General features: G+C 31.1%; 2 protein-coding genes across 3 annotated transcripts; both read right to left on the minus strand.

Moving 5' to 3' along the window:
- Positions 1-7549: 7549 nt before the first annotated feature.
- On the minus strand, positions 7550-9279 carry LOC7479071 (cytochrome P450 77A1). The gene has a single exon (XM_002305556.4). It carries the CDS (start codon positions 9240-9242, stop codon positions 7725-7727), a length of 1518 nt encoding a protein of 505 aa, XP_002305592.2. The 5' UTR covers positions 9243-9279; the 3' UTR covers positions 7550-7724.
- A 10957-nt stretch (positions 9280-20236) lies between these two features.
- On the minus strand, positions 20237-21458 carry LOC7479072 (uncharacterized). 2 transcript variants are annotated; one of them, XR_002981174.2, is made up of 3 exons: positions 21145-21458; positions 20749-20820; positions 20237-20667 (listed from the first exon to the last, which is right to left on the minus strand). XR_002981174.2 is itself a non-coding variant. In XM_052452561.1 (2 exons), exons 1-2 carry the CDS (start codon positions 21410-21412, stop codon positions 20768-20770), a joined length of 321 nt encoding a protein of 106 aa, XP_052308521.1. In that variant the 5' UTR covers positions 21413-21458; the 3' UTR covers positions 20237-20767. The 2 variants fall into 2 exon arrangements, 1 of the variants encoding a protein (XP_052308521.1); XM_052452561.1 differs by having other exon boundaries at positions 20237-20820.
- Between the last annotated feature and the right edge of the window lie 3211 nt (positions 21459-24669).

Raw genomic sequence — 24669 nt, forward strand, 5'->3', positions numbered from 1 at the left:
AATTACATGATCTCAATACAGAACAGCATAATTAGTATAAAAAGATTAGTTAAAACATTAATAGATCACATAATATTATCAATAATTCAGGGTTTCTAGAGCTTCGAGAGCAGTAACTCTATTTGATAAATTTGGGGGGTTTCGATAAAAACATGCATATTTAGTATAAAAATGTGCTAAAACATACGTATAACACTTAATGTTGTCGATTATCAAGCTGAAAACCCATTTTTTGTAGAATTTTTAGAGCTTTTATGATTAGACTTGAATCAATTAAGAATTATTTGTTTTTTTTAATTAAATCAAGTTCATAATGACATTATTTTAACCATTACCCACTATTTTAACATAAAAAATTTACAAACATGCCACTCAAAATCTTGATTTGCATAAACGACTTACCTTCATTTTTTTTCCCATGTTCCCGATGAGAAGATTGAATAAACAAACAACCAACAAGGGCAAGGGTTACAAGCTCAGCAAAGTCGCACAAACGAATTGAGAGAGAGAGAGAGAGAGAGAGAGAAATGTAATTCTTCTTATTTTTTTTTCTCATTGATTTAAATTATTTTAATTTTTATGAATATTTATTTTAATTATGCTAGTTTTTTATTCAAAAAATCATGATATTTATTAAATAAACATGTGTTTCTATCAAACAAAAAAATAACCTCGATCAGTGATAAGAAAATTAATTTTTTACTAAAAAGTATATTTGTTTTATAATTCAAATCAATAAAAAAACTCAAAAAAACTATTTTTATAAATGCAAAATTTTAATTTTTTTTTGAAAATTTCTTCACAACATAGTGATTTATTACTATATATGAGTTTGGATTAGATTTTCAACAATAAACTGAAAAAGTCAACAACTTCACGCCAAACGAGACTTTATGGAAAATTAGCAAACTTTTCCCCAAAATGCTTTTTATTTTTATTTTTTTAATGACGAAAATACTAAGATCTCGTTGATGATTGAAATCGGGTAAAAACAATTGAAAATCAACCCTAAAGGGTGTTACAAATCCAATCATCTAGGTTTCCTAACCCCCCATTTATAGTTATTACATCCTGCTCATGTATTAACCTACCGACTTGAAATTTAATTTTAATTTTAATTTTATTTTATTTTGAACCAATTTAAAAAGTTAATTTTAAGAAACTTAACCGATTTAATTGACTTATCTAAACCCAAACAAGATTTAAGTAAGTTAATTTTAAGGATTTTTTTAATTTTTTTTATCAAAAACAATATCATTTCAATTTTATCCAAAACTACATTGTTTAATTAAAAAACTGAAACAACATAGTTTTTTAAGACAACAAATCAATATAACCTGATCCTTAAACATACATGGTGTGATGATTTTGCCTCTAGCCGCTCTAGCTGTCTAATTTGCTATATATTTAGCTATTTTATTAAGTTATATCGAATAATTTATCAGTTTGAGACTCACAAATCTCAGGATCATTAGAGGTTTATATGGTCATTAACTTCAGGGCCCATAGGATTAGTCGAGGTGCGCGCAAACTGACCCGAACATCCATATTAATACACACACCGAACAATGCGAGCAGATATTTAATGTTCCATACAGTTACAGTGATTTTTCAATAAATTATCGTTGTATTTAATTTTAATAATCACGTTGAGTTGAAAAGCATAAAAATCATTAAGGAATTTTAACTCTTCTACACCTCCCCTAGTAATTTTTTCCACCTTGCGTTAAAGGCCAGGGAGGGTGGTTTTCATTGAGAGAATCAATGGATTCATTTTTCTCGAGAAACAAATTGCTTCAACGGGATAATTGCATATAGCACGTGCTCGGCATTAATGGTGCTTCGGGCATAAATTTTGGCCCGTGAACCTCACCCACCATCCAATAATGGTCCAATAATTAGTGTTTATTTGATTCAAAATATTTTTTATTTAAAAATATATTAAAATAATATATATTTTTTATTTTTAAAAATTATTTTTAATATCAACATATTAAAATGATTTAAAAATTATTTTTAATAAAAACAATCCATAATAGGATGAAATCTATGGACTAGATACGAGTACAAATGTCATTACTTCCTCACTTCTTGGTAAGAACATAAATGCCACTACAAATTTATATTTATGGTAATATCTACATTTGGTCCTACCTAATGTAGATCTAGTTTAGAAATAATAAAAAAAAAGCTATGTTGTTTTTTTAATAATTCTTTTTAGTATTAATTGGCTAGGTTTAGGTCTAGTTCGTCTAAATCAATCAAATTACTACAATTTTAGCTAAATAAAACTAAGTTTTATCAAAAAAAAAATTTCAATTCAACTTAAAAACAACTGTTAAACAAGCTCCAGAATGCAAATTTCTTGGATCAACCTATAAAACTAGATTAAGTTTAATAACTATGATTTTACTTGAAATGTCATCTTTTATAACACAACATGTTGATAATATCTAAAAACTAGTTTCAAAATTACCTTTCAAATGTATTTTAATGATATACATAAAAAAAACTAAAAAATACATTAAAAAAAAACTAAAAGAGGTTGAGAACACATAAACATATATTCCGATTCACTAGAATAGGGTAATTTTTTTTTTTTTACCTTCCAACCAAAAAACTGTTAGCTTACTTATGGAGGTAATTTGGTAGTTTTTAAAGGATTTGTCGGTCATTGTCCATTTATCTGAGATAATTCATTCTTTTAACCTTGTATTAGTATAGGGTAAAGACTACATCACCCCCTTAATGTAAAATTTATTTAAAGATCTACAGGGTTAATTTGATTTTTTTTTATGTTTTTTTTTAATAGTATAAAGATTTTCATACCTTTAAAAACTTAAGAAGAAAAAATACATGGTTTTATCCAATTTTATTTCGATAAGGGTACTTGAAATATCACGACTAGATTATAGATTTGACATACTAAATTAATGTATCAGGTTATAGGTGATCATTTTCGATTCAGTTGAGTTTTTATCAAACAAAAGTAACCAAATCGAATTTTTTTTTTTAAAAAACCGAAATCGGTTCAAACCGATCGGTTTCGGTCCGGTTCGGTTTTTTATGATAAAAACCGGTCTGGCTCAGTTTTTTTCTGGTTTTTTTCGGTTTGGGTTCAGTTCGGTTCGTGTTTTTAGTTTCTGGCTTATAAAACCGAACCGGTAGGTTTTTTCAAAATTTTAATCGATTTAATCATTATTTTTCACAATTTAATTTTTTTAATTATTTTTTTTCAGTTTTTTCAGTTTTCTTGATGTTTTGAATTTTTTGCTCATCTAGGTTTTGGTTTTTTTTTTCCTTTTTCATTGAAAAAACTTTATACCGACACCAGCACGGCACCGCCCCTATCTAGTATTAATCTACTTGTCAGTAAGGATAGGCATCTTAAAGGTCGTATCCAATTAAAAAAAAAAAATAATTCAAATTTCAATTACTCTTGCTCTTTCACAGGAGACATCGAAGCATGGGGTAAATCAGCGTCCATAAGATCATGATCACGGGCAGCTTGCTTTTACTTGTCCCCCCTCTGTTGTTGAAAAGGTAGTCTGTTTTTTATGAAGGGTATTCATAGTTTTTACACCTAACCTCTTTAGTGCGTTGACATGATAAACCTGGAATTTTCAGGCTGAGTTCTTACACCTAACCTCTTTAGTAATTATATTTTAATTACTTGCTTAATTTAGACAAATTCGATTCAAGCTTTGTCTGGATTAACACCAAAAAAAGAGAGAATATAACACTGTTTTTTATATATTCAGAGCCTGATCAGTTAAATTATACCCCTCATGATTTCAAAAACAGTTAATACAATCCTTAAAAATATATCAAATAACTTAATAATCCAGGTTTTTTCCCGAATGAATCCCAAAATCAGGTATGAAGACTACGCTAATATTCATGAAAGCAAACTGTCAACATCTATCAAAAGGTTTAATTTCTATATTAGAAACTATCTATTTGGGGGTAAAATATATATATATACATCACAAGCATTTCTCAAGAAAAAGAGATACATCAAGGAATCATTTATTTTGCATGGATCAAACAAATAGGTGCAAGCAATAATGAAAATCTCCTTCATGTCAATAAATATTTCCACTTCCCAAGAGGATAGGGTTCTTATCGGTCAAAACCATGCTGCCTTCTACAATCGAAAGATCTTATGGGACTATATACACACACACACACACATAACTTGTGTGCCTACGTAGCATATAGAATAACGTTCTCAAAATCTACAAATAACAGTAGCTGAAGTCCTTTGGACAGGGACTGTCGACACTGTTGCTAAGAAGGTACGAGAGAATCATAGTGTCATTAGATAAAATTAAAGTCAAAATACCTTTTTTTAATGTTTAAATTTTATTTTTTATTATCTTAACCGATAATTTATTTCTATTATATAGGTTGCATGATTTCTAGTATGAGGCGCATATAAAATCAAAGAAATATGCAAAAGGTAAAGGTCTTCCAGGCTAAGAAGACGTGGTTGTGTCGAGGGATTTCAAACCTCCGCACGTCTCAGAGGCTATTTGAGATGCTTATATCCAGCACGTAATGTCTAAGAGTTTAATGCGACGGTCTCAGTTCCCTATGGAGAATCGGAATAAGGAGATTCATGGTTCAATTAACATGCACACCGGTAGATCCATTCCATTTGTTTCGCATGCAAAACGAATGGTAAGATAGATATATATATGGCTACATTATATAAAAATATTTAACTAACAATAGATTCTTTTTGCAAGCAATGCGATCCAAAACCAATGGAGTTTTTTTTATTGGAATTGACATGTGAAATGAAGTCCGTCAGAAAGAAGTGCAGTAGCTCGTGGATAGCCGAGCTCGGAAGTTCATTGCAAGTTGAATTTCAATAATATTTTTCTTAAGTTATTTTTTTTACAATTTGCTGATTGATTTTTTTTATTTCATGAAACATATCATAACTCAATTTTTGACTTCTATTTTATTAAAAAAGCATTAAAAAAAAAAGAGGAATGAATTGAAATTTGGGCCAAGACAACACAATTTAGAAGTTTGGGGACTTAATTGGACTTGGAATTATTTAATTAATGGAATCAGGGACCCAATTGATAAATGTCAGAAGTTTAGGGGCCAAGTTGAAAATAGTCACTTCCAGATGCAAACGGCGCCGTTTTGAACCATTGTTTATCGCCTTCTACCTCATCTCAGGGACCGGTTTTGCAGGGAATGTACAGCTGCCCACGATGCCCTCTCGGGAGGCCACGATATCATGGCCAACAATCCTGACTCTTCTCGAAGACAGGAGCGAACGTGCCCCATTATCTGGAGACACGAACGCACAAACAGAGGCCATTCTCTGGCTTCATAAAAGCCAGAGAAGGCCACGAACCAAAGAAGAAAAAAAAGGTAGAACCATCAAAAGGGGAGAGGCAGAAGACGCAGGGGACAGAGAGGAAGAAGAAAACAGGAAGAAGGGAGAAAAACAAAAAAAAACTGAGGGGGAGGAAGAAGAAAACAGAGAGGACAGAACCGGTGGACGAGAAGAACAAACACAGACGGACACGAACGAGCAGAGGATTGACAGACAAGAAACCAGGAGGGAGAAGACATCGTCCGGCCAGAGCTAACCGGTCGTCACCTTCGTCTTCATCTTTACCCCGCAGCTGCTCCAGGTAAGCTCTCGGTTTCCCTCACCTTTTGCATTTGCGTTTTAATTCACTAAGCTGTGCATGCAAATATAATTTGCTTGGCACTGTACATTTGTAATTTTAATTACTCTTGTACTGTGCTGAGCGTGTGTGAGGTTTTTTCGACCAGCCGGGTCACTGGTTTGGGATAGTGACCCGGCGAGGTCTGCTGGACCCAGCAAAAAAAAATAGAAAAAAAAATATGTTTATGCATGAATAAAAATAATATAAATTTATTTTATTGATTTATTCACTGAATAAAAATACTGATTTAAATTTATATTATTTTTATTCATTGTATTTTATTTTATTTAGCTAGAAAAATAAAAAATATGTGCATGCGTAAAAATAAATTTATTTTTATTTGTTTATTCACTGACGCTAGAGTCAGGAATACAAATATTGATCTAAATTTATTTTATAGCTACGTGATGTTTACCAACGCTAGAGTTAAAAGTATCCATAGTTGAATATTCACTTGCGCCAGAGTCAGGAATATTATAAGCAAATTATCATGGAATAAACCAATAAATGTTTAACAATTTAAGACAAAACCAGCAATTCAGTATGCCTCAGGCAGGACGTTTAAGGGGTGATAATATCTTCCTTTTTACGTAACCAGTCTCGAACCATAGAATCTTTGTTGACCAGTTAGGGTTCCTAGTGACCATAATACCAGGTGGCAACTCTTTAAAACAAGACTATTCCCCCATCAAAGAATAGGATGCCAGAAATCCATTCTTTCCATGAAATTTTTTAAGGCCGCCGCGATGTCTGGGTGCGACAAAACATATAACATCCGATTATAGGAGAGATACGAGAACAATTCTTCAACCCATCCGAATTTATGGTTGAAGGCTAGATTATCCGGTGGACTCGATAAAAATTAGGTTTATGGTACCTCAAACACTATAGTTGAGGGTATACAGACGAGTTGTATTGTATTGATTGTTGGTTCCTCACAATCGGGTTCGAGCTCCTAATCTCTAGCCATCCAGCCTATTGTATAAGAACAAGTTCAAGCTCAAACAATTCGACTTAGTGCTGAGACGACCTAAGTTAGGTATGAGATGATCGACTTGAGGGATAAAGAGAATATCCTCGAATAGTTGTTGTCAACCCTCACCGTTACATGTAGTCTACCTCGTCGCCCAACCTGGTCCTGGAAAAGATTCGCCTCCTCTTCCTATTGTAGTTTCTATCTACTAGATAAACTCTATTCAATAATAATTTTTTTAAATTAATAATAAAAAAATGGTTTTTTTATTTTATTTCTATTCTTTATTTTTCTTGTTTTGCTTAATTTTTTTAAAAAATATTAAATACAATACTAATAGAATTACCGACAGAATGTCAAATACCAATGGAATTACCAACATATTAAATCCCTACTAACAATTACTGATGGAATTATCGATGGACTAAGTCCCTCGAAAAGTTCCAGAGAGTTTGAAACAAAATTACAGGACTTGCCACTGATAGTATGTAAATCTCTAATGGTTTAATTTTATTGGTAATGTGCATTTGATCACTAATAAAATTACCAACTGTTTATTTTGTCTGTAATATATTATAATCTATGATGAAATTACTTTATGTTTGGCATACTTTTTTCATCTATAAATCTATTAGTGATTATATTATTAATAGAATAATAATCGAAAGAATAAAAATCATTGATGACATGTTTCTTGACTATCAATTACCTTCCTTCCATGATTCCATCAGTTAATTCTTTTTCTATGGAATTAATGTTTAAATACGAACAAAATTTTCTATAAATATTATACAATGTTTTGAATGTTGTAGATGTGCATGGAGCAAGACGATTGTATTATGAAAAATAAAAAAGGAAAATTGAAAATGTTGGACGGTTTAGTAGAATACAAAAGGCTTATTCATTAATTTGTATTTCAAAACAAAATCCAACACATCCATCTCATATATTTCATTTCCAATACATAAAAACAATAAAATTGCAACAATGCTTAAGCTGCAATTAATTCTCCGTAAGCATGAAATTCCCACAAAAATTGTTCTGCGAATCAATTACCTAGGCAATATCACAGCTTTTAGAGGATTCTTCATCACAACAGTAAAAGCAAAAGTCTCCGTCGGGTCGGGTGGGGCGGTCGGGCAAGGCAACCACTTGAAAGCATGAACCATCCGAGCAAGCAACATATTAACATGCAATACACCAAGACTCCACGCCGGACAAATCCTTCGTCCGACGCCAAAAGGCATCATCTTCACCCCGCGAGTCCCGGTCATATCCACATCAACCCCATCACCCTCCAAGAACCTCTCGGGTCGAAACTCACCCGGATCCTTCCACAAATCCGGATCTTCAGTTAGCCATGCAGTGTAAAACTCCACATTAACGTCAGCTGGAATGGTGTAGCCAGCAAGCTGAGTCTCATTAGTGGCAGCATGAGATAACACAAAATGACTTGGTGGGTGACGCCTGAAAGTTTCTTTAACTATTGCACCGAGATAAGGCATTTTCTCAGTATCCTCTTCTTTGACCACCCCATGTTTCCCTACACATCCAATAATTTCTTGGTAAAGCTTTTCTTGGATTTCTTGATTTTGTACCAAGTTTAGAAGAGCCCATTCAATCGTTGTTGCACTAGTATCAGTACCAGCACTGATCACCTCAGAGCATAACGTCACAAATTCTTGCTCACCTAAGGGACCTCTATTTACTGGTTTCATGGCAAACAAAGAGTCTATATAGGCTGCACCAACTGGACTCGCCATTTCCAAATCAGGGTTCTCACCTTTCTCCACAAAGGCCCTCCTGTTTCTAATCAATGGAACCAGACACTCCATTTGTTTCCTTCTCAATTCTTTGGCTTCTTCCATTTTCTTGCGAAATAAAGGAGCTAGAATTGGCAAGAAATCAGGAAGCTTTGGTGTTGTCATTAACATCACCTCTTTCAATATAGCTTCAATGTTCTTGATTCTTTCTTCAGAGATTCTTGCACCGAAGCAAAGACATATTAAGATGCTACATATAGTGAGCCTACAGTTGCTCATCACCTCAACAAACCCATTTTCAAGGGCCTCGGTTTTCAGTCTTTTCATATGGTTCTCTGAAGCACACTCTCGAACCCAACTACATTGCTTGATTCTCACAGGGTTTATAAACTGTGTGACAAAGTTCTTGCGTAGAGATCTCCAAAGAGGACCATATTCAGCAGAATTGATAGCACATTTACCAACACTGAACACTAGCCTGATCGGCGAGTCAGCCGGCCGGCTTGCAAATGTAGGGCCTCTTTGAACTAGGGCTTCATGGATGAGCTCAGAGCTAGTGACAATAACAAGAGTACGTTGGCCCATTTGCAAGGTGAAGATTGGACCATATTTTGCACGTAAATCACGTACAACATAGATGAATGGACGGCGTTGGAGGATGATTTGGAACAAGTTGCCCACAATAGGCCAACCTGGAGGCCCTGGAGGAAGATTCCTTGGCCCGCCTCCGGTGACGGACCAATGTCGCCACCATAGGCGGGCAAACATAAGTGCAATACAAAGAATAAGGAGGTCTATCAAGTCCATTGTTGAGGAGAGAAATTAAAGAGTACTGAGCTGGTGAGGACATAAACAGAATTATATAGAACAAGAGGAGGGTGAAGTAAATGAGTTCTAACGGCCTACTGGGTGAATTATAATTGTTTGATCAGAAATATTTACTGTGAGGTACGGCTCTCTCTCTCTTCATAAATATGTTTAGATAGTAAAGGAAACTGACTTCTAATGGAAATTGGGTTGGTAGAGTAGTTCCTTGCATTTAAGTTTTGAAGTAATTTTACCATATTACCTATTAACTATAAAGCTGAAAAGATGGGATTTTCATAATGTAAAAATTTAACTTTACCCTTATGCTTCTTATGCTATATATGTTTATTTCTTGAAATTCATTTTTTGGAAAATTATTTTCCAAACTTTCTTATGTTTATTTGTCATTAGAAAAGTTAATCAACGAAAAATACTTTCCAGTCAAAGAAAAATTGGGCTTGGTTTCTAGAAAAGTGTTTTCCTGAAAAATTTGAGTGGAAAACATTTTCTGGAAGTTGTGAAAAATTTAGAAAAGTCATATTATTTGCTGATTATATCAAATTTGGTCATCAAACTTTTGATTGCTATATATATTTTGTTTTAAATATTTATTTTTTAATTTCATTTCTTAAAATTTAATTTTTATATTAACTTTGATCCTCATTTTTATAATTGTTATTTGCTTTTCCCTTATCATTTTTTTATTGAAATTTTTTATGTATCAAATTTGATCCTCATTCTTTTGATTGTTACTAATTTTATTTGAAATAATTTATGAAATGTTAATTATTATTATTTTAATTTCTTTTATCTTTTATTTTTTTTTTATTTTTAAGATTTGATCTCTATTATTTTGATTATTATTTATTTTATTTGAGATAATTTATGAAATTATATTTTTTTTCAATTTCATTCTCATTCAACTTTTTAATTTGTAAGATTTGTTCCGCATTATTTTAATAAACTTGAGAAAAATAAAACATTAATAAGTTATTTTCCGGCTAATTTTAATGACATAACCAAACACTGAAAAGTGTTTTCCAACTTATTTTTCATTACACTACCAAATATCAGAAAATAATTTATTTTTTCAGAATTTACTACTTTTCAATAAATAAATGGATACTTAGAAAAAAAAAAAAAAAAAGAGGGATGGTTTGTCTCCAGAAATATTTTTACAGAGTGTCAAGTGTCCTAGTATTTATATGCATGACATCAAAAAACAGATGTGATATATTTTTTAGTTGATATATGGATAAATTAATTAACTATAAAGCTAAAAAGTCTGGGGTTTTCAACAATCACAGTGAAAATCCCACTTTGCCCTTCTGTTTTTTAGGATACAGAGAAAGGCGAGATGGTTTGTCTCCAAAAAAAATCCTGCAGGGCGTCAGGTCACATGGTATTTATATGCACGGCACCGAAAAATTGACGTGACATGTTTTTTAGTAGATATATGGGTAAATTAACTATAAAGCTAAAAAAACGTGGGATTTTCACTCTCACAATTCACAGTGAAAATCCCACTTTGCCCTTCTGTTTTTTTTTTTTAAGATGCAGAGAAAGGTGAGATGGTTTGTCTCATATATAAAAAATTCTACAGAGTGTCAGGTGACCTGATATTTATATGCATGATGTGACATATTTTTTAGTAGATATATGGGTAAAATACTACAATCAGTATAAAAGACCTGTATTGACAAAAATAAAAATAAAAATCATCTCTGTAAAGTTCATATACCTATTTACATGTTTGATGGTTTGACTTGCTTCATGGGTATAGTAAGTTTAATTATTTTTTTTCATTAATTTTTTTATTTTATCCTTAGATTTTGGGTTAATTAGGAATTTAGTTTTGTAATTGGGTTCGTTTTGTTTTCTATGAGATTATCACGATCTAAAAAAAACATCTTGGTATTAGGTTGGTGTTTGATTTTGCGATCGTCTAATTTTATTATTAGATAGTTAAATAAAACATATTTTTGAAAAAAAAACATTATAATCCAGTTAAGTCCATACAGGTTTGGCGTACTAGCCTTGGTTATTCGATTCACAGATTTGGCGAGTTTACCCACATACCAGATATGCTTTTTTATTTTGTTTTTGATCCTTTAATTGTTTTTAATTTATTATTTTTTGATTTTGTTTTTCAATATTATATTGGTAGGGCAATATAATGTATGATGTATTTTTGTTTGCTTTCAATAGGATCATCATTGTCTCAAATAAGTGTTTATTTTTAGGTTGATTCTTAATTTTGATTAGCATTTATTTTTATTATATAATTAAATAAAAATAATTTGTAGAAAATATTATTAAACACAATAGCGTTCATGACTCAGGTTGCAAGTGGACTGAGATTGATTTAATTTGTCATTGTCTTGATAATTTTTAAAAAGTTGTCATTTTAAAGTTTTTTTAAAAGTTTAGTAATTTTTTTGCCGGTCATCAAGGTTGTATTTGGACCCATAAAATCGATCGATTTAAGTCGGGACAGATCTCGCGTAGTTTGATTGAAAATTCTAGTTGGGCAAAAAGTTAAGTTAGGAGGTTCAAAGTTGACCTGTTTGGTCAGATTTAATAATACTTTCAAAAAATTCCTTGCATTTTTAATATTTTCTTTTAAAAATAATTTGATATGCTACGGAGCGCAAGTTAGTAGACAGTATTTATCATATTTCATAGCACTCCAATACTTGGAATTCTAGTGTCCAAGTAGCTGGGACTTCATAAATATGGGTGGCACACACTAATGCATCAAATTCAAAGCTCAAAACACATGGAGGCCCTAAGAGGATAATCTAGTATTTCCTGGTATATTCTGATATGAAAGTCCCATGTTCTAATACGTGTGAGGTTAAAGAGATGGAGTTATGCTTGTAGTTTAACACTAAATGCTACTCCTAATTATGAAATAAATGGGATTTAAAAGGAGGAGCATCGTTGCCGTTCTAACATGTTTTGGGTTTAAAGTAGCGTTATTAAACTTAGCTTGACTTTCAGCCAGTGATTCGTCAATCAAGAACTTGCCTAATCAAGTTTCATATATATATATAAAGATCTTATTTGACTTGGAGATATTATGTAACAGTCCGGCTCAACCTATCATATATTGTCCGTTTTGGATCTTATCGCCCTCACGATTTTATTTTTGGTGATGCGATCTCACTTCTGAGCCCGACACCCCAAAACACGTATGACAAGTTAGCACCAACAATCCTAATAAAACCAGCAACTAACTTCTTACCCGTCGATGTGGGATTTTACATACTATATATTGCATGCCCACGAAAATTTATATATTTTCTTGATCACAGATAACTTCCAAATGTATATGAATTAATGATATTGTGATATATGGAAAAAAATTTCAAGCCTTTTGGAAGAGGAAGAATCCCTTAGCCAGCTTGAACGAAGAGAAGACATGAATAAATGGGATCTTTAACCTATGTGTTGCAGCAAGTTCTCTCTACTCCAAATTTGCAGGTTATGATTTTATTTCCAAGGTTATTTGGCAGTGCTAAGGATTTTTATTGCAAGAAATTCATAATTTGGATAGAAATTATAGGAAAGTCACATGCATATTATTGCATCAGCTTTCAATATTTTTTCTCCTTTGGGTTTTGGGATCCTTAATAAGAAAAAAAAAGTGTTTCGTAATTAAAAGATAATATTTGATAGTTAATATACAATACAAAAATAAACATTAAGTTCATATAAGTATTAATTTACTATAACTCTATTACATAATTAAATATAAATAATTAAAAATTAAACTCTAACAATAAATTTATTTTAAAGATCACTTATTTAAGAAATATATTGAAAGAAACAATAATATACATATATAATTAGATTTTGATTCTCCATATAGCTCCATGCATATCCATTTATTTGTCATTATTTGTGAGGGAAAATCGTACCCACCTCTATTGTATCAGGTTTTGTTAGGTATTAATAATGATGCATAATTTTGTCAATCTCAAGGATATATTTTCTAATAGTCATATATATAATAATAATAATAATAATAATAATAATAATAATAATAATAATAATCGATGTTTTATATAAAAGCCAGTGTCAAAAAGACTTGGCTAACTAGATAAACAAAAGTCATGTTTGTGTACATAAATAAAAAGAAGAAAGAAAAGAAAGCTTTATACCAAACGAAAAAACTAAAAAAATGACTCTTAAAATCCAAATTTACCCGTTGTAAGATGCCTTCGGGCCATATGTAGATGTAGGCCTGTAAAAAGAAAATTTTTGTTCATAGACCTTAACCAAAATGCCAATCTTTGAAGTATAAGATGGAAAAAACACCATTTCATTCTAGATCCTTGTCTTGAAACATCATGTTATTTCTAGTTACTCAAATCTCTTAAAGAATTCCATAAGACAACGATAAAATTGATGGCCGTTGAAAACTCTCCACCACCAAATAAACCCACCACAACAAGACATGATCAATTGAATTTGGCATGCACAATTGGATCCCAAACTAATTGATAAATCCACTCCATAGCATAGTTTTAAAACTCATTCCGGCCCGGCAGGTCGACTTGGGGTTGGAACCGGGACGGGTTCAAGAAAAAATAAGAGAAGTCAAAAACTCGAGTGATTCGGCAGGTTAACCTGGTGACCTAATAAGACCCGATCAAAAATTCGGTTGGAACCTGTTGACTATTTATTTATTTTTAATCAAAACGATGTCGTTTTGATTTATTAAAAAAATTAGGGTTGACCCGGGTGACCAGATCAAAACCCGGTGAACCGGGCAAAACCCGTGACTCGATCCTTGGGCCAGGTTTATAAACTCCGCTCCATATTTTCCATGGCTCTAAAAAATGTAGGAACAAATGACTGGAGGATTTTGTTTCATAGTCACAAAATGGACAAGTCGATTGTTGATTGGATATGATATGTCTGTCGGCTAAGAACTCCCTGATACATAAGTTGTCATGCATCAATTTCCAAAGAAAAACTTCAATCTTAGGAGGTATTAGACCTTTCCACAGTAATGAAGCGACCATAAACATATCTGGGAATATTATCTTGTCAATGGTGATACATACAGATTTAACTGTGTAATCACTTGTTGTATCAAGATTCCAACACCATCTATATATGTGATTATACAATAAGACAACTTATGCCTATACAAATGACAAAAGATGTAGAGATTATAGTTCTATACCTCTTAGCTCTCTTTGCCACTATAAATTCAATCTTGGGACCAACATATCATAAATTGTTGCAATCAGTTTTGAATTTATTATGTAAAGGCATGAAAATGTCCCCTTCATATTCCAATAATCATTCCACCTGTCAGCCCAGAATTTAACTGTTCTCTCGTTATCCAATTTGAAAATGATTCCTCCTTTCAATGCCTCTTGAACACCAATTATATTGGTTATCATTATATTGATTACATGCCATACTGATGAGGCAATTCTAAAATAATTTGGAAGACCATTTTCAAAAGTAATATGATGTATCTTTGTAACAATTTCCTTCCAATCTCCATTAGTCTAATCCCTTATCCTCCATATCCATTTAAAAAGCAATGTTCTATTCTTGCCATCCAAAAATCCCGCTCTTAGGCTTCCTCTTTGTTTTTCATTTACTACTTGAGTCTAAGACACCTTGCATAGTATCCTCTTATCTGATGCACTAGCCTACAAAAACCTGCTTTAAGTTTGATCACCATTTTTATCACCTCATTTAACACAAGGAAAATGAATATATAGTAAATAGGTAAAGTAATCAAGATAGATTTTAGAAGGCTAATTCTACCTGCCATGTTTATCATCACTATTAGAAAATTAGCAAATACAAACGAAAACATTGATGAAATTTTTTCATCAGTATATTACAATAACCTTTACCAATATAATTTTTCATCCATGTATCCATTGGTAAACATTGACAGAAAAACTTTCTTGGTATATACCGAGGGAATTATAATGGAAAAATAAGGAATGAAAAAAAGAGGCAAACAATACGATGACATGTAACTTGTACAGACAACAACGAGCATGAAGTTACAAATGACATGGTTATAGATGCGATGAGAATAAATCAGGGTCATGCTGGTCAATGTCCAATCATAGATGAAGAACCTAATGCAAACATGAACAAGTTTTTTGATTTTTGAAAGATTATGACGAACCATTATGGAATGGTTTCACAAATCACAGTAAATTATCAGTCGTTGCAGAGGTGTTCACCATAAAGTCAGATCATGGGTTGAGTGAGGACGGTTATGACATAATTGTAGAATGGACAAAAAGTATTTTACATGAATGGAATAGACTGAAAAAGAACTTTTATGCTGCTACGTCCATAATAAAACTCCTCGGTCTAAGATATTAGAAAATTGACAAGTGTCCAAAATTCTACATGTGCTACCTTGAAAATACAAAGTTGACCGAGTGTAGAACATGTGGACATTCTCGTTATAAACCCAGAACTGATAGGGAAAGGACTCTTGTTGCACACAGAAAACTTAGGTACTTCTCAATCACATGTAGACTATAGAGGTTATTCATGTAACAAAAAACTATTGAGTATATGACATGATGTCAATTATATGATGCGGTAGATAGTGAGATGATGCATCCTTCTGATGTTGAAGTTTGGAAACACTTTAATAGTGTATATCCTCAGTTTTTAGTAGAGACAAGGAATGTGTGTTTTGGGTTATGTACAAATGAATTTAATCCATTTGGGTAATTTGATGCTCCTTATTTTTATTGGCTAATGCTACTCACGGTTTACAACTTGCCACTGGAAATTTTTGAGGTCAGAGTTTATGTTTTTATCTATGATCAAACCTGGTCCTAATAGTTCGAGTCGAAAAATAGATGTTTATCTTCGACTATTTATTGATAAGTTGAAGCAGTTGTGGTCATCCGGGGCTTTGATTTATAATGTATCGAGGAAACAAAATTTTCTGATGAAGGCAACTTTGATATGGACTATCAATAATTTTTCAGTTTGTGGAATGATTTCTAGTTGGAGCACTCATAGAAAACTAGCATATTCATATTGTATGGAAAATAACAAGGCATTCACACTAACAAACAATGGTAAAACATCTTTTTTTAACTGTCACCAGTGGTTCTTGCCAATAGATCACAATTTAGAAAGAACATAAAAGACTTCTTTGATAGTAGAGTTGAAAATGGATGTTGCACAACTACTTCTTTCCGGTGAAGAATTGTATAATGTGGTGTTAGAGTATGATGACATTGTCTTTTGTTTTTAATTTTGTAAGCAGAAGTTTCATGATTTTAGTTTGACCCATAATTGGATAAAGCGAAGTCTTTTTAAGGAGTTTCCTTATTGGTAGACCAATCTCTTCTACCATAACATTGATGTCATGTATATAGAAAAAAACATGTTTGAGAATATTTTTAACATGGTTATGAACGTGAAGAGGAATGTCATAACCTATTTTTGGGTTATTCCCCAATTCACATTTTTTTTCTCTTAAAAATATAAAAACAAAAAAATTAAAAAATATAACAGTGAAAAGAGGATGCCAGAACGCTAAAAAAAAAGGTTAGAAATTGGTTAAGGAGGTTCAAAAATACAAAGATTAAAATTTGACGGTATTTTATTGACTGATGAGAGCCTTGTTGACAAAGAAAATTCAATTTGAAGAAGAAAATTCCAAAATCAGATGTTTATAGACTCAATTAAATTTTATTGAAGGTTTAATTAAATTTATGGAGGGTTTGATTACAAGAAAAATTGATTTTGGAGTTAATTTGGGCTTTAATTGGAAGAAATTAATGTTCTGGGGTCAAATTATAATTTTTTAGAGTTAATTTGGTCAAATCAGGGGCTTAATTGCATAAATATTGAAGTTTGATGGCCAATTAGGGACTTAATTGAAGAAATCCAAAACCAAGGACCAAACTAGAAAAGACGCGTAAATAGAAGGGTTGTAATTAAAATCGGATCAGGGGCCAAATTAAAGAAATTAAAAGTTTATTGATCAATTGAGGGTCAAATTGCACTAATTCAAGACCAATGATCAAAGTGAAAAAGGCAGCCAACTTCAGGGCCGCTGTTTGATTTTTGGCAGGGATGCAATTGCATTGATTTTAAAATTAAAATTGCAATTGAGGACTCGATTGAACAAATCACAAATTGAGGACCAATGTGAACTCTGACATGTTTTTTTGCCACCTTTTCCTTTTAAATGAAATGACGTGTTTTGTTCAAAACGGCATTATTTTTGTGTTTTTATTGGCATTATTTTTGTTTTTTCATCATTATTTTTCTTTAATTTTTTGTTCTTAATAATTTTACGAGTTAATAAATGTGTTGAATTTTAATTGCTATTGAGATAATTTTTACATTATTTTGTTTAATTTTAGTTATTTTTTTCAAATTTGTTGTTCAATTTCAATTAAATATGTAGGATTACTTTTAATTAATATATTGTATTTATCCCATGTACAATAATTTTTTTAAAATTTAGGATTAAAAATATAATCACTTTTAAATAATTGTGTTGAATTTTAATTGTTATTGTAATAAGTTTTGCATTATTTTATTGAATTTTAGTTGTTTTTCTTTTTATTTTTGTTGTTCAACTTTAATTAAATGTGTAGGATTAATTTTAATTATTATTTGTAATTTTTGTATATTTAGAATATTTTTTTAATATAAATTTAGGATTAAAGATATTTTCATATAGAAAATGAAAGTTTTCTACAAAATTAAGTTATACTAAATTGTTAGAAGAAATTGAATAAAATCAACATGTTTGTGATATATATGTTATGTATTTGCAAGTTTAAAATTTTTGTATAATTTTGCTTACAAAGAAGGTGTTGCCAAATTAAAAAAATAACAATCATTTAATTTTTTTATCTATTAATTTTTTGTAAATACTTAGGGGGAAATCTATCCATTAATTGTTTAAGAAAATATTAAAAAAATACATGAAAATCAGAAGTATTGTTTTAAAATCTTTTCCTTTAAGGCTATGTTTGTTTCCGGGAAATCACTTTCCAAACTTTCCTGTGTTTGTTTATCATTAAAAAAGTTAGTCAACGGAAAATACTTTCTAGTCAAAGGAAAATTTAGCTTGGTTTCCAGGAAAGTGTTTTCCTGGAAAATTTGGGTGGAAAACACTTTCTGGAAGTTGTGAAAAATTTAGTAATGTCATATTATTTACTGATTATATCAAATTTGGTCCTCAAACTTTTGATTGCTATATATATTTTGTTTTGAATATTTATTTTTCAATTTTATCTCTTAAAATTTAATTTTTATATTAACTTTGGTCCTCATTTTTATAATTGTTATTTGCTTTTTCCTTATCATTTTTTAGGTATCAAATTTGATCCTCATTCTTTCGATTGTTACTTATTTTATTTGAAATAATTTATGAAATGTTAATTATTATTATTTTAATTTCTTCATCTTTTATTTTTTTTATTTTTTAGATTTGATCTCTATTATTTTGATTATTATTTATTTTATTTGAGATAATTTATGAAATTAAATTTTTTTTCAATTTCATTCTCATTCAAATTTTTAATTTGTAAGATTTGTTCCTCATTATTTTAATAAACTTGAGAAAAATAAAATTTTAATAAGTTATTTTCTGACTCATTTTCCATGACATAACCAAACATTGGAAAGTGTTTTCTAATTTATTTTTCATTACACTATTAAATATCATAAAATAATTTATTTTTTTAAAATTTATTTTTTAAAAAAATTATTTTTAAAAGCCCCCTTGTTGACCAATATTTTTGGTTTCCCAACCAACGACAAAATAAAAGCTGCTAGCTGCCTTGCCATCGCCACAACGGCAGTACATCAATGCCCACTGTGCTCACCAATTTTTTTCCTCCCATTTATACAATAAATGCTGCTATCTGCTTCACCATTGCCATAAAGATTCTACATTAACATACTGTTCAATTCTCTAATATAGTAATTCTTTACTATAATGTTTGTTTTAAATTTAATTAATAAATAAATTGGATTTATATATTTAGATATATAATAAAATTCAATTAAATTTATTTTTTATATTATCATCATTACTTTCATCTTATTTTTTCAAAGGCTTTTTAAAATAAATAATTATTTTTGAAAAATTAGTTTTAACATTATTTTTTTAATTAGAATTTAACATTTAATTTTAACGAATTGAAATAATTTAATATAAATATCAAAATATCATCCGCGCGTACTGCAAGTGGGTTATAAAATCTCTATTTTTAGAGAGTGTTTGGGAACGCGGTGCAAACCGTGTTTCTAAAAATTTTAAAAATGTTTTTTTTGCTTAAAATAATTTTTTTTATATTTTTAGATTGTTTTGATGTGTTGATATCAGAAATAATTTTTAAAAAATAAAATAACTTTATTTTAATATATTCATAAATAAAAAACACTTTAAACTGCCACCGTTATCGGTTACCACAAACCCAAATCCTGAAATAATATGAAGTTGAATATACATGGAAAAGCACAAATAGTCACTCGTTTATCATCTATATTTTGAGATTGTTAAATGGATTGGATTCCAAGTATGTTGGGCTAAAATTTTTCTATAATCTAATTGAATTTGATAACATCTAATTGAATTTGATAACTGAGTTTGTATTTCCATCAAAAAAAAAAAACTTTAAATCCTCATTCTTATGTTATGGTACTATTTTTTATTATTTATTTATTCCATATAGAATATATTCACTAGTATTTTATAATATATTTGAAAAGGAATAAAAAATAATGTTTTTTAATTTAACAAAACATTATATTTATGAGTTGAATCATGTTTTTAAATATTAAAGTTAAGATCTTAAGAAATCTAGAATTAAATTAATTAACAACTATATAAAAACCATATAATTAAGTAAAGTATATTCTATTGTTCCAAAAGCACGGTGCAGGAAACAACACGTAAGTCTCAACCGTGCTAGTTGACTAAATGAGATTTTTAGAAAATAAGACTCCGCATATATGGTTGCATAATTATCAGTTTAAATATAATAGACACCAGGGGGTGCTTTTTGTTTTTTTTTTTATATAAAAAAAACTACCGGTCTCAGCCGAAAGGGCCCATCTAAATTGGGCCAGCCCATGCGAGTGCTAACTCACCCTGGGTCAGACCCAGGCCCCCCAGTCCAACCCGATCTCTCTCAATTTTTTTTCTCCTTCTCTGTACGCAATCCTATAATGTAAGATATATTTCAAGACCTTTTTTTTTTTTTTTCCTGTGCCAAATAAGACGGCCAATCAGCCAACCTCTTCTACAGCAAATGGGGCTTGCCTCTTGCACACGATAAAAATCTTCTTCAGTCCACATGACATAGCTGTGCTGACAGCGCCACCATTTCAGCCGCCCCAACCGCCGTTGTAGGATGAGCTACGAGTTGTCACCCCTACACTGTAAAGAAGAGGTTCTTCCAAGTCATATTTAAGCTTTTGGAAATGAAGGAAAAAATGAGGATATCCATTTCTTACTCACTGGATAATCTTTCCACTGCTTATCCCTGAAACAACAACTCATCCAACTGGAACAAGCCTAATCCATCATCAACTGGGAAAAAACCAGAAGATTTAGCAAAGACCATCAAACAAATCAAACAATCCATCTCAATTCTTTCCCCATCTTCAATTTCATTCAATAATTAATAAAAAAACCTCTCCAAAAACAAAGATTATGAGCCAAAACCAATAACAAAACACCAAAAATCCTTGAAGCTCAGTACGAGTATCTATTAGCTTCCTAGTCCATCTAGATACAAATCCACAATCTCTTTCCTAACTGCACACCCCAAAATAAATATTTAATTAGTTAACAAAAACTGAAAATTGTGAAATTCAGACAAAATAGGGCTTCAATATTTGTCGGTCTGCTTACTTGTGTAGTAGTGACTTTTTACAAAGTTACGTGTGACTGGGCAGTAGCGGTGGTTGTATACTGGTGGGGGTTGATCGGTGATAAATGAGATGGCTAGCTGCCATCCAAGGACATGCAATCTATAGCTCAGAAGCTGACAGATGAGATGACGCTCTTTCCGACCAGGCGAGCCTAGATGAGATGGCTGGGGTCTCCACAAGGAGGCTGCCATCAATCCTTCTTGTGGGACATCTATTATTTCTGTACGATCCAAGAATATAGTACCCATTTTTTTAATGATAGCAGTTTGACTTTTCGTTCAAGATTACAGCCATTTCAAGTACTGGTGCATGAACAATGCTACTAGCTAGTAATTGTTTCTTGCTTGAAATGGTTGAAAACCACAGCAAGCCACAAAAAAATAATAGAAAAAAAAACCCTCTTGAAATACAAACTTAATAATTCAAAAGCATTGATTTTTGACGCTCCATGTGACACATGGAGAAACTCTTCCCAAAAAACGAGAGAAAACAAGGGAGGAGCAAAACCTAAAACATAATAATACCAGTCCATTATAGAAATAAAGAAGAGATATGTAATAGCTGCTGTAAATGCAAAACAAAACTGGGTTTATGGCCTGATTAATGAAGAAATGGCTAGAAAAACATGTACTTAAATGATGGGTTTAGAACTCCAAAACAGGCTACTAGCAGGAGCTGTAGCACTTGAGCATGCTTGTAGAGCTAAAAAGCTTTTCATCAATATTTCATGGGTTCTGAAACTCCTTTCAGATAATAAGTTACAGTCATGAAGTTAGGATATCCGTTTCATCCTCCTCACTGCCGTTCTTCATTCCACCACTTTGCATTGTCCATAACCCTAGAAATAGAGGATCAGCTTGTACGGTGGTGATAATAAAGGTTGCGGTGGTTGAAATAATTAGAAATATCATCTGTAAAATATTTTATAAGATTTTACATATTAAAAATATTTTTCAATAAATAATATAGTTGTTTGAATATAAAATAATTTACATCAATCATTTTACTATAAAATATTTTTTTAAAAAAACAAATACATGAAAATCAGAAGTATTGTTGTAAAATATTTTTCTTGAAACAAACGCCCCCTTTATTCACCAATTTTTTTGGTTTCCCAACTACAAAATAAATGCTGCTAGCTGCCTCGCTATTGCCACAACGACAGTTCATCAATGCCCCCCGTGTTCACCGATTTTTTTGCTTATACAGTAAATGCTGCTGTCTGCTTCACCATTGCCATAAAAATTCTAGAATCAATTTAATATTATTGAATTTAATTATAATATTGAATTTAAATTTAATTAATAAATAAATTAAATTTACATGTTTGATGAAATAAAATTTATTTTAATTTATTTTTATATTATTGTCATTACCTTCATCTTATTTCTTCAAATATTGTTTTTAAAAAATAGATAAATAATTATTTTTATAAAGTTAATTTTAACATTAATTTTGTTTTTAGAATTGTAAATCAGAGAGGGGTTGATCTCTAATTTATTTTTATAGTATTTTTAAAGATTAAATTTCATTTTAAAAAAATTAATTTTTAACTTTTAAAAAGATTTTAAATATAAAATTTCATTAAAAGTTTTAAATGCAATTCAATTAAAAAGATTGTAAACAAGACTCCTTGCGTTTTTTTGGTTTCCCAATTCATACAATAAATGCTGCTAGCAGCTTCACCATTGCCACAAAGGTTGTACATGGAACCTCGGAGCTCGAAGTGATATCATGGTACTGAATAACACCAGATCGAATACTTAATTTCTATGTTTTTCGGGCATCTGGTCCCCTTTATCCACTGGTTATTTTCTGTCATTTTAATTAATTCCTATGCTTTAATATTGGGCTCGACAACATCTTCACTTTCTATTCTCCTACATTGATTAATCCCTTTTCCTTGGAACCTCGACTTTCGAAGTGATATTATTGTATGAATGAAACAAAATCAGTTTTTTTTTTTTCAACTCTTTGCTTGGCAAAATAATCTGCTACTTGTTTACTTATTCTATGAATATGCGTAAAATATATAGAAAAAAAAGTTGAAGACGATATTGAAATCAATTTATAACCGTTTAATCTTCATCTTTCTGTGTTTTTAATAATTCTCCCTTTCGTTTATATATATATATAAAAAATCATCTTTCTAATACATCAATATGTGAAAAGGGGTCACAATTTATTTATTTTGGTGACATTTTGTATTTTAATTATGGACGCATACATAGCAGTTGAGGAGCAGCTGGGACAAATAAGGACCTTGATCATAATTAATTAGAGAGCCAGCGGATCATAATGCGGAAAAAGCAGTAATCTCAAGACGTAAATGCATGCCTAAGCTAGCTGGTGTTCTTCTCATATATTGATTTTGAAAAAGATTTTTCGGACCTATCCACCTTAAATTGAAGCGAAAATTAAGGATATACATGAAGAATTGAAGATTTATTTTTAATAGAAATGAAGGTGATAGTGAAAATTATACCCTTTTGATCACGCATGTTGCAACCAAGAAACAAGTCATATGCCATACCGTGCATGCTACTCTTGTGTCTGAATTAAGTGATTTCGATCAGGTCCAGAGCCAGCATGCATGATTCACGACGTCCATTAATTAATTTAAGGCTAGAGAGTGAATAAGTAGACCAAGAAGGTTAACATACTACATGCCATGCGCATTAACGGTTGATAATTTTCTTATTGTAGTAGCGATGCCTGAAGGGTTCCAATGCAGAAGAAGTTTGTTTTGGAAATTGAATACCTATTTTGGTCTGTCTCCATGGAGTGGGTAGGTGTCAACATGCCAAGGAATCCTTAGTAAAAGATGTGGAAGTTGCGCCGAAAGAAAATTCACAAATATAAATGAAAATATGCATGGAATTTTTTCATGGATATATTACGATGATATTTATTGATAATTTTTTTTATTTTTGTATCCATCTATAAATACTAATAGAAAAATTTGCTTGATATATACCGGTGGAATTGCAATGGAAAAATAAGAAGTGAAAAAAAAATCAAACAGTACGATGACGTGTAACTTTGATAGAAGGTATTATCGACGGAATTAACCTGATGGTAAAGTTTGTATGTGAATATGCCGACAAAGAAATTCCCTCGGTATATGCTAAGGGAATTACGGAGGGTACGTATTACAATGGGATTTAAAAAGGAAAATCATACAGTGACATGATATTTTTTCCGTTAGAGTTTCTGACATAATAATTTTATCTGTAATGTTGTCGGTTAATTTATGACCTGGGGATTGACCCTCTCTCCCCCTCCCCCATTTCTTCTTCTTCATTATGTATTTTTTCTGCAATAAATAGCAACCCCCTCCCAATCTCAATACAATGCAACATTTCACAACAAATTCGACCACCATAACACCCATTTTGTCAGCATTTGTGTTTTGATTCAAATTTTTTTAGGGATTCTCCACTTTAAGTAAGTAAATTTACCATTTTTTTTTTATTTAAACTCAATTTTACAATGTTAATTTTTT

Source organism: Populus trichocarpa, chromosome 4, assembly GCF_000002775.5.
Source record: "Populus trichocarpa isolate Nisqually-1 chromosome 4, P.trichocarpa_v4.1, whole genome shotgun sequence".
NCBI classification, from domain to species: Eukaryota; Viridiplantae; Streptophyta; class Magnoliopsida; order Malpighiales; family Salicaceae; genus Populus; species Populus trichocarpa.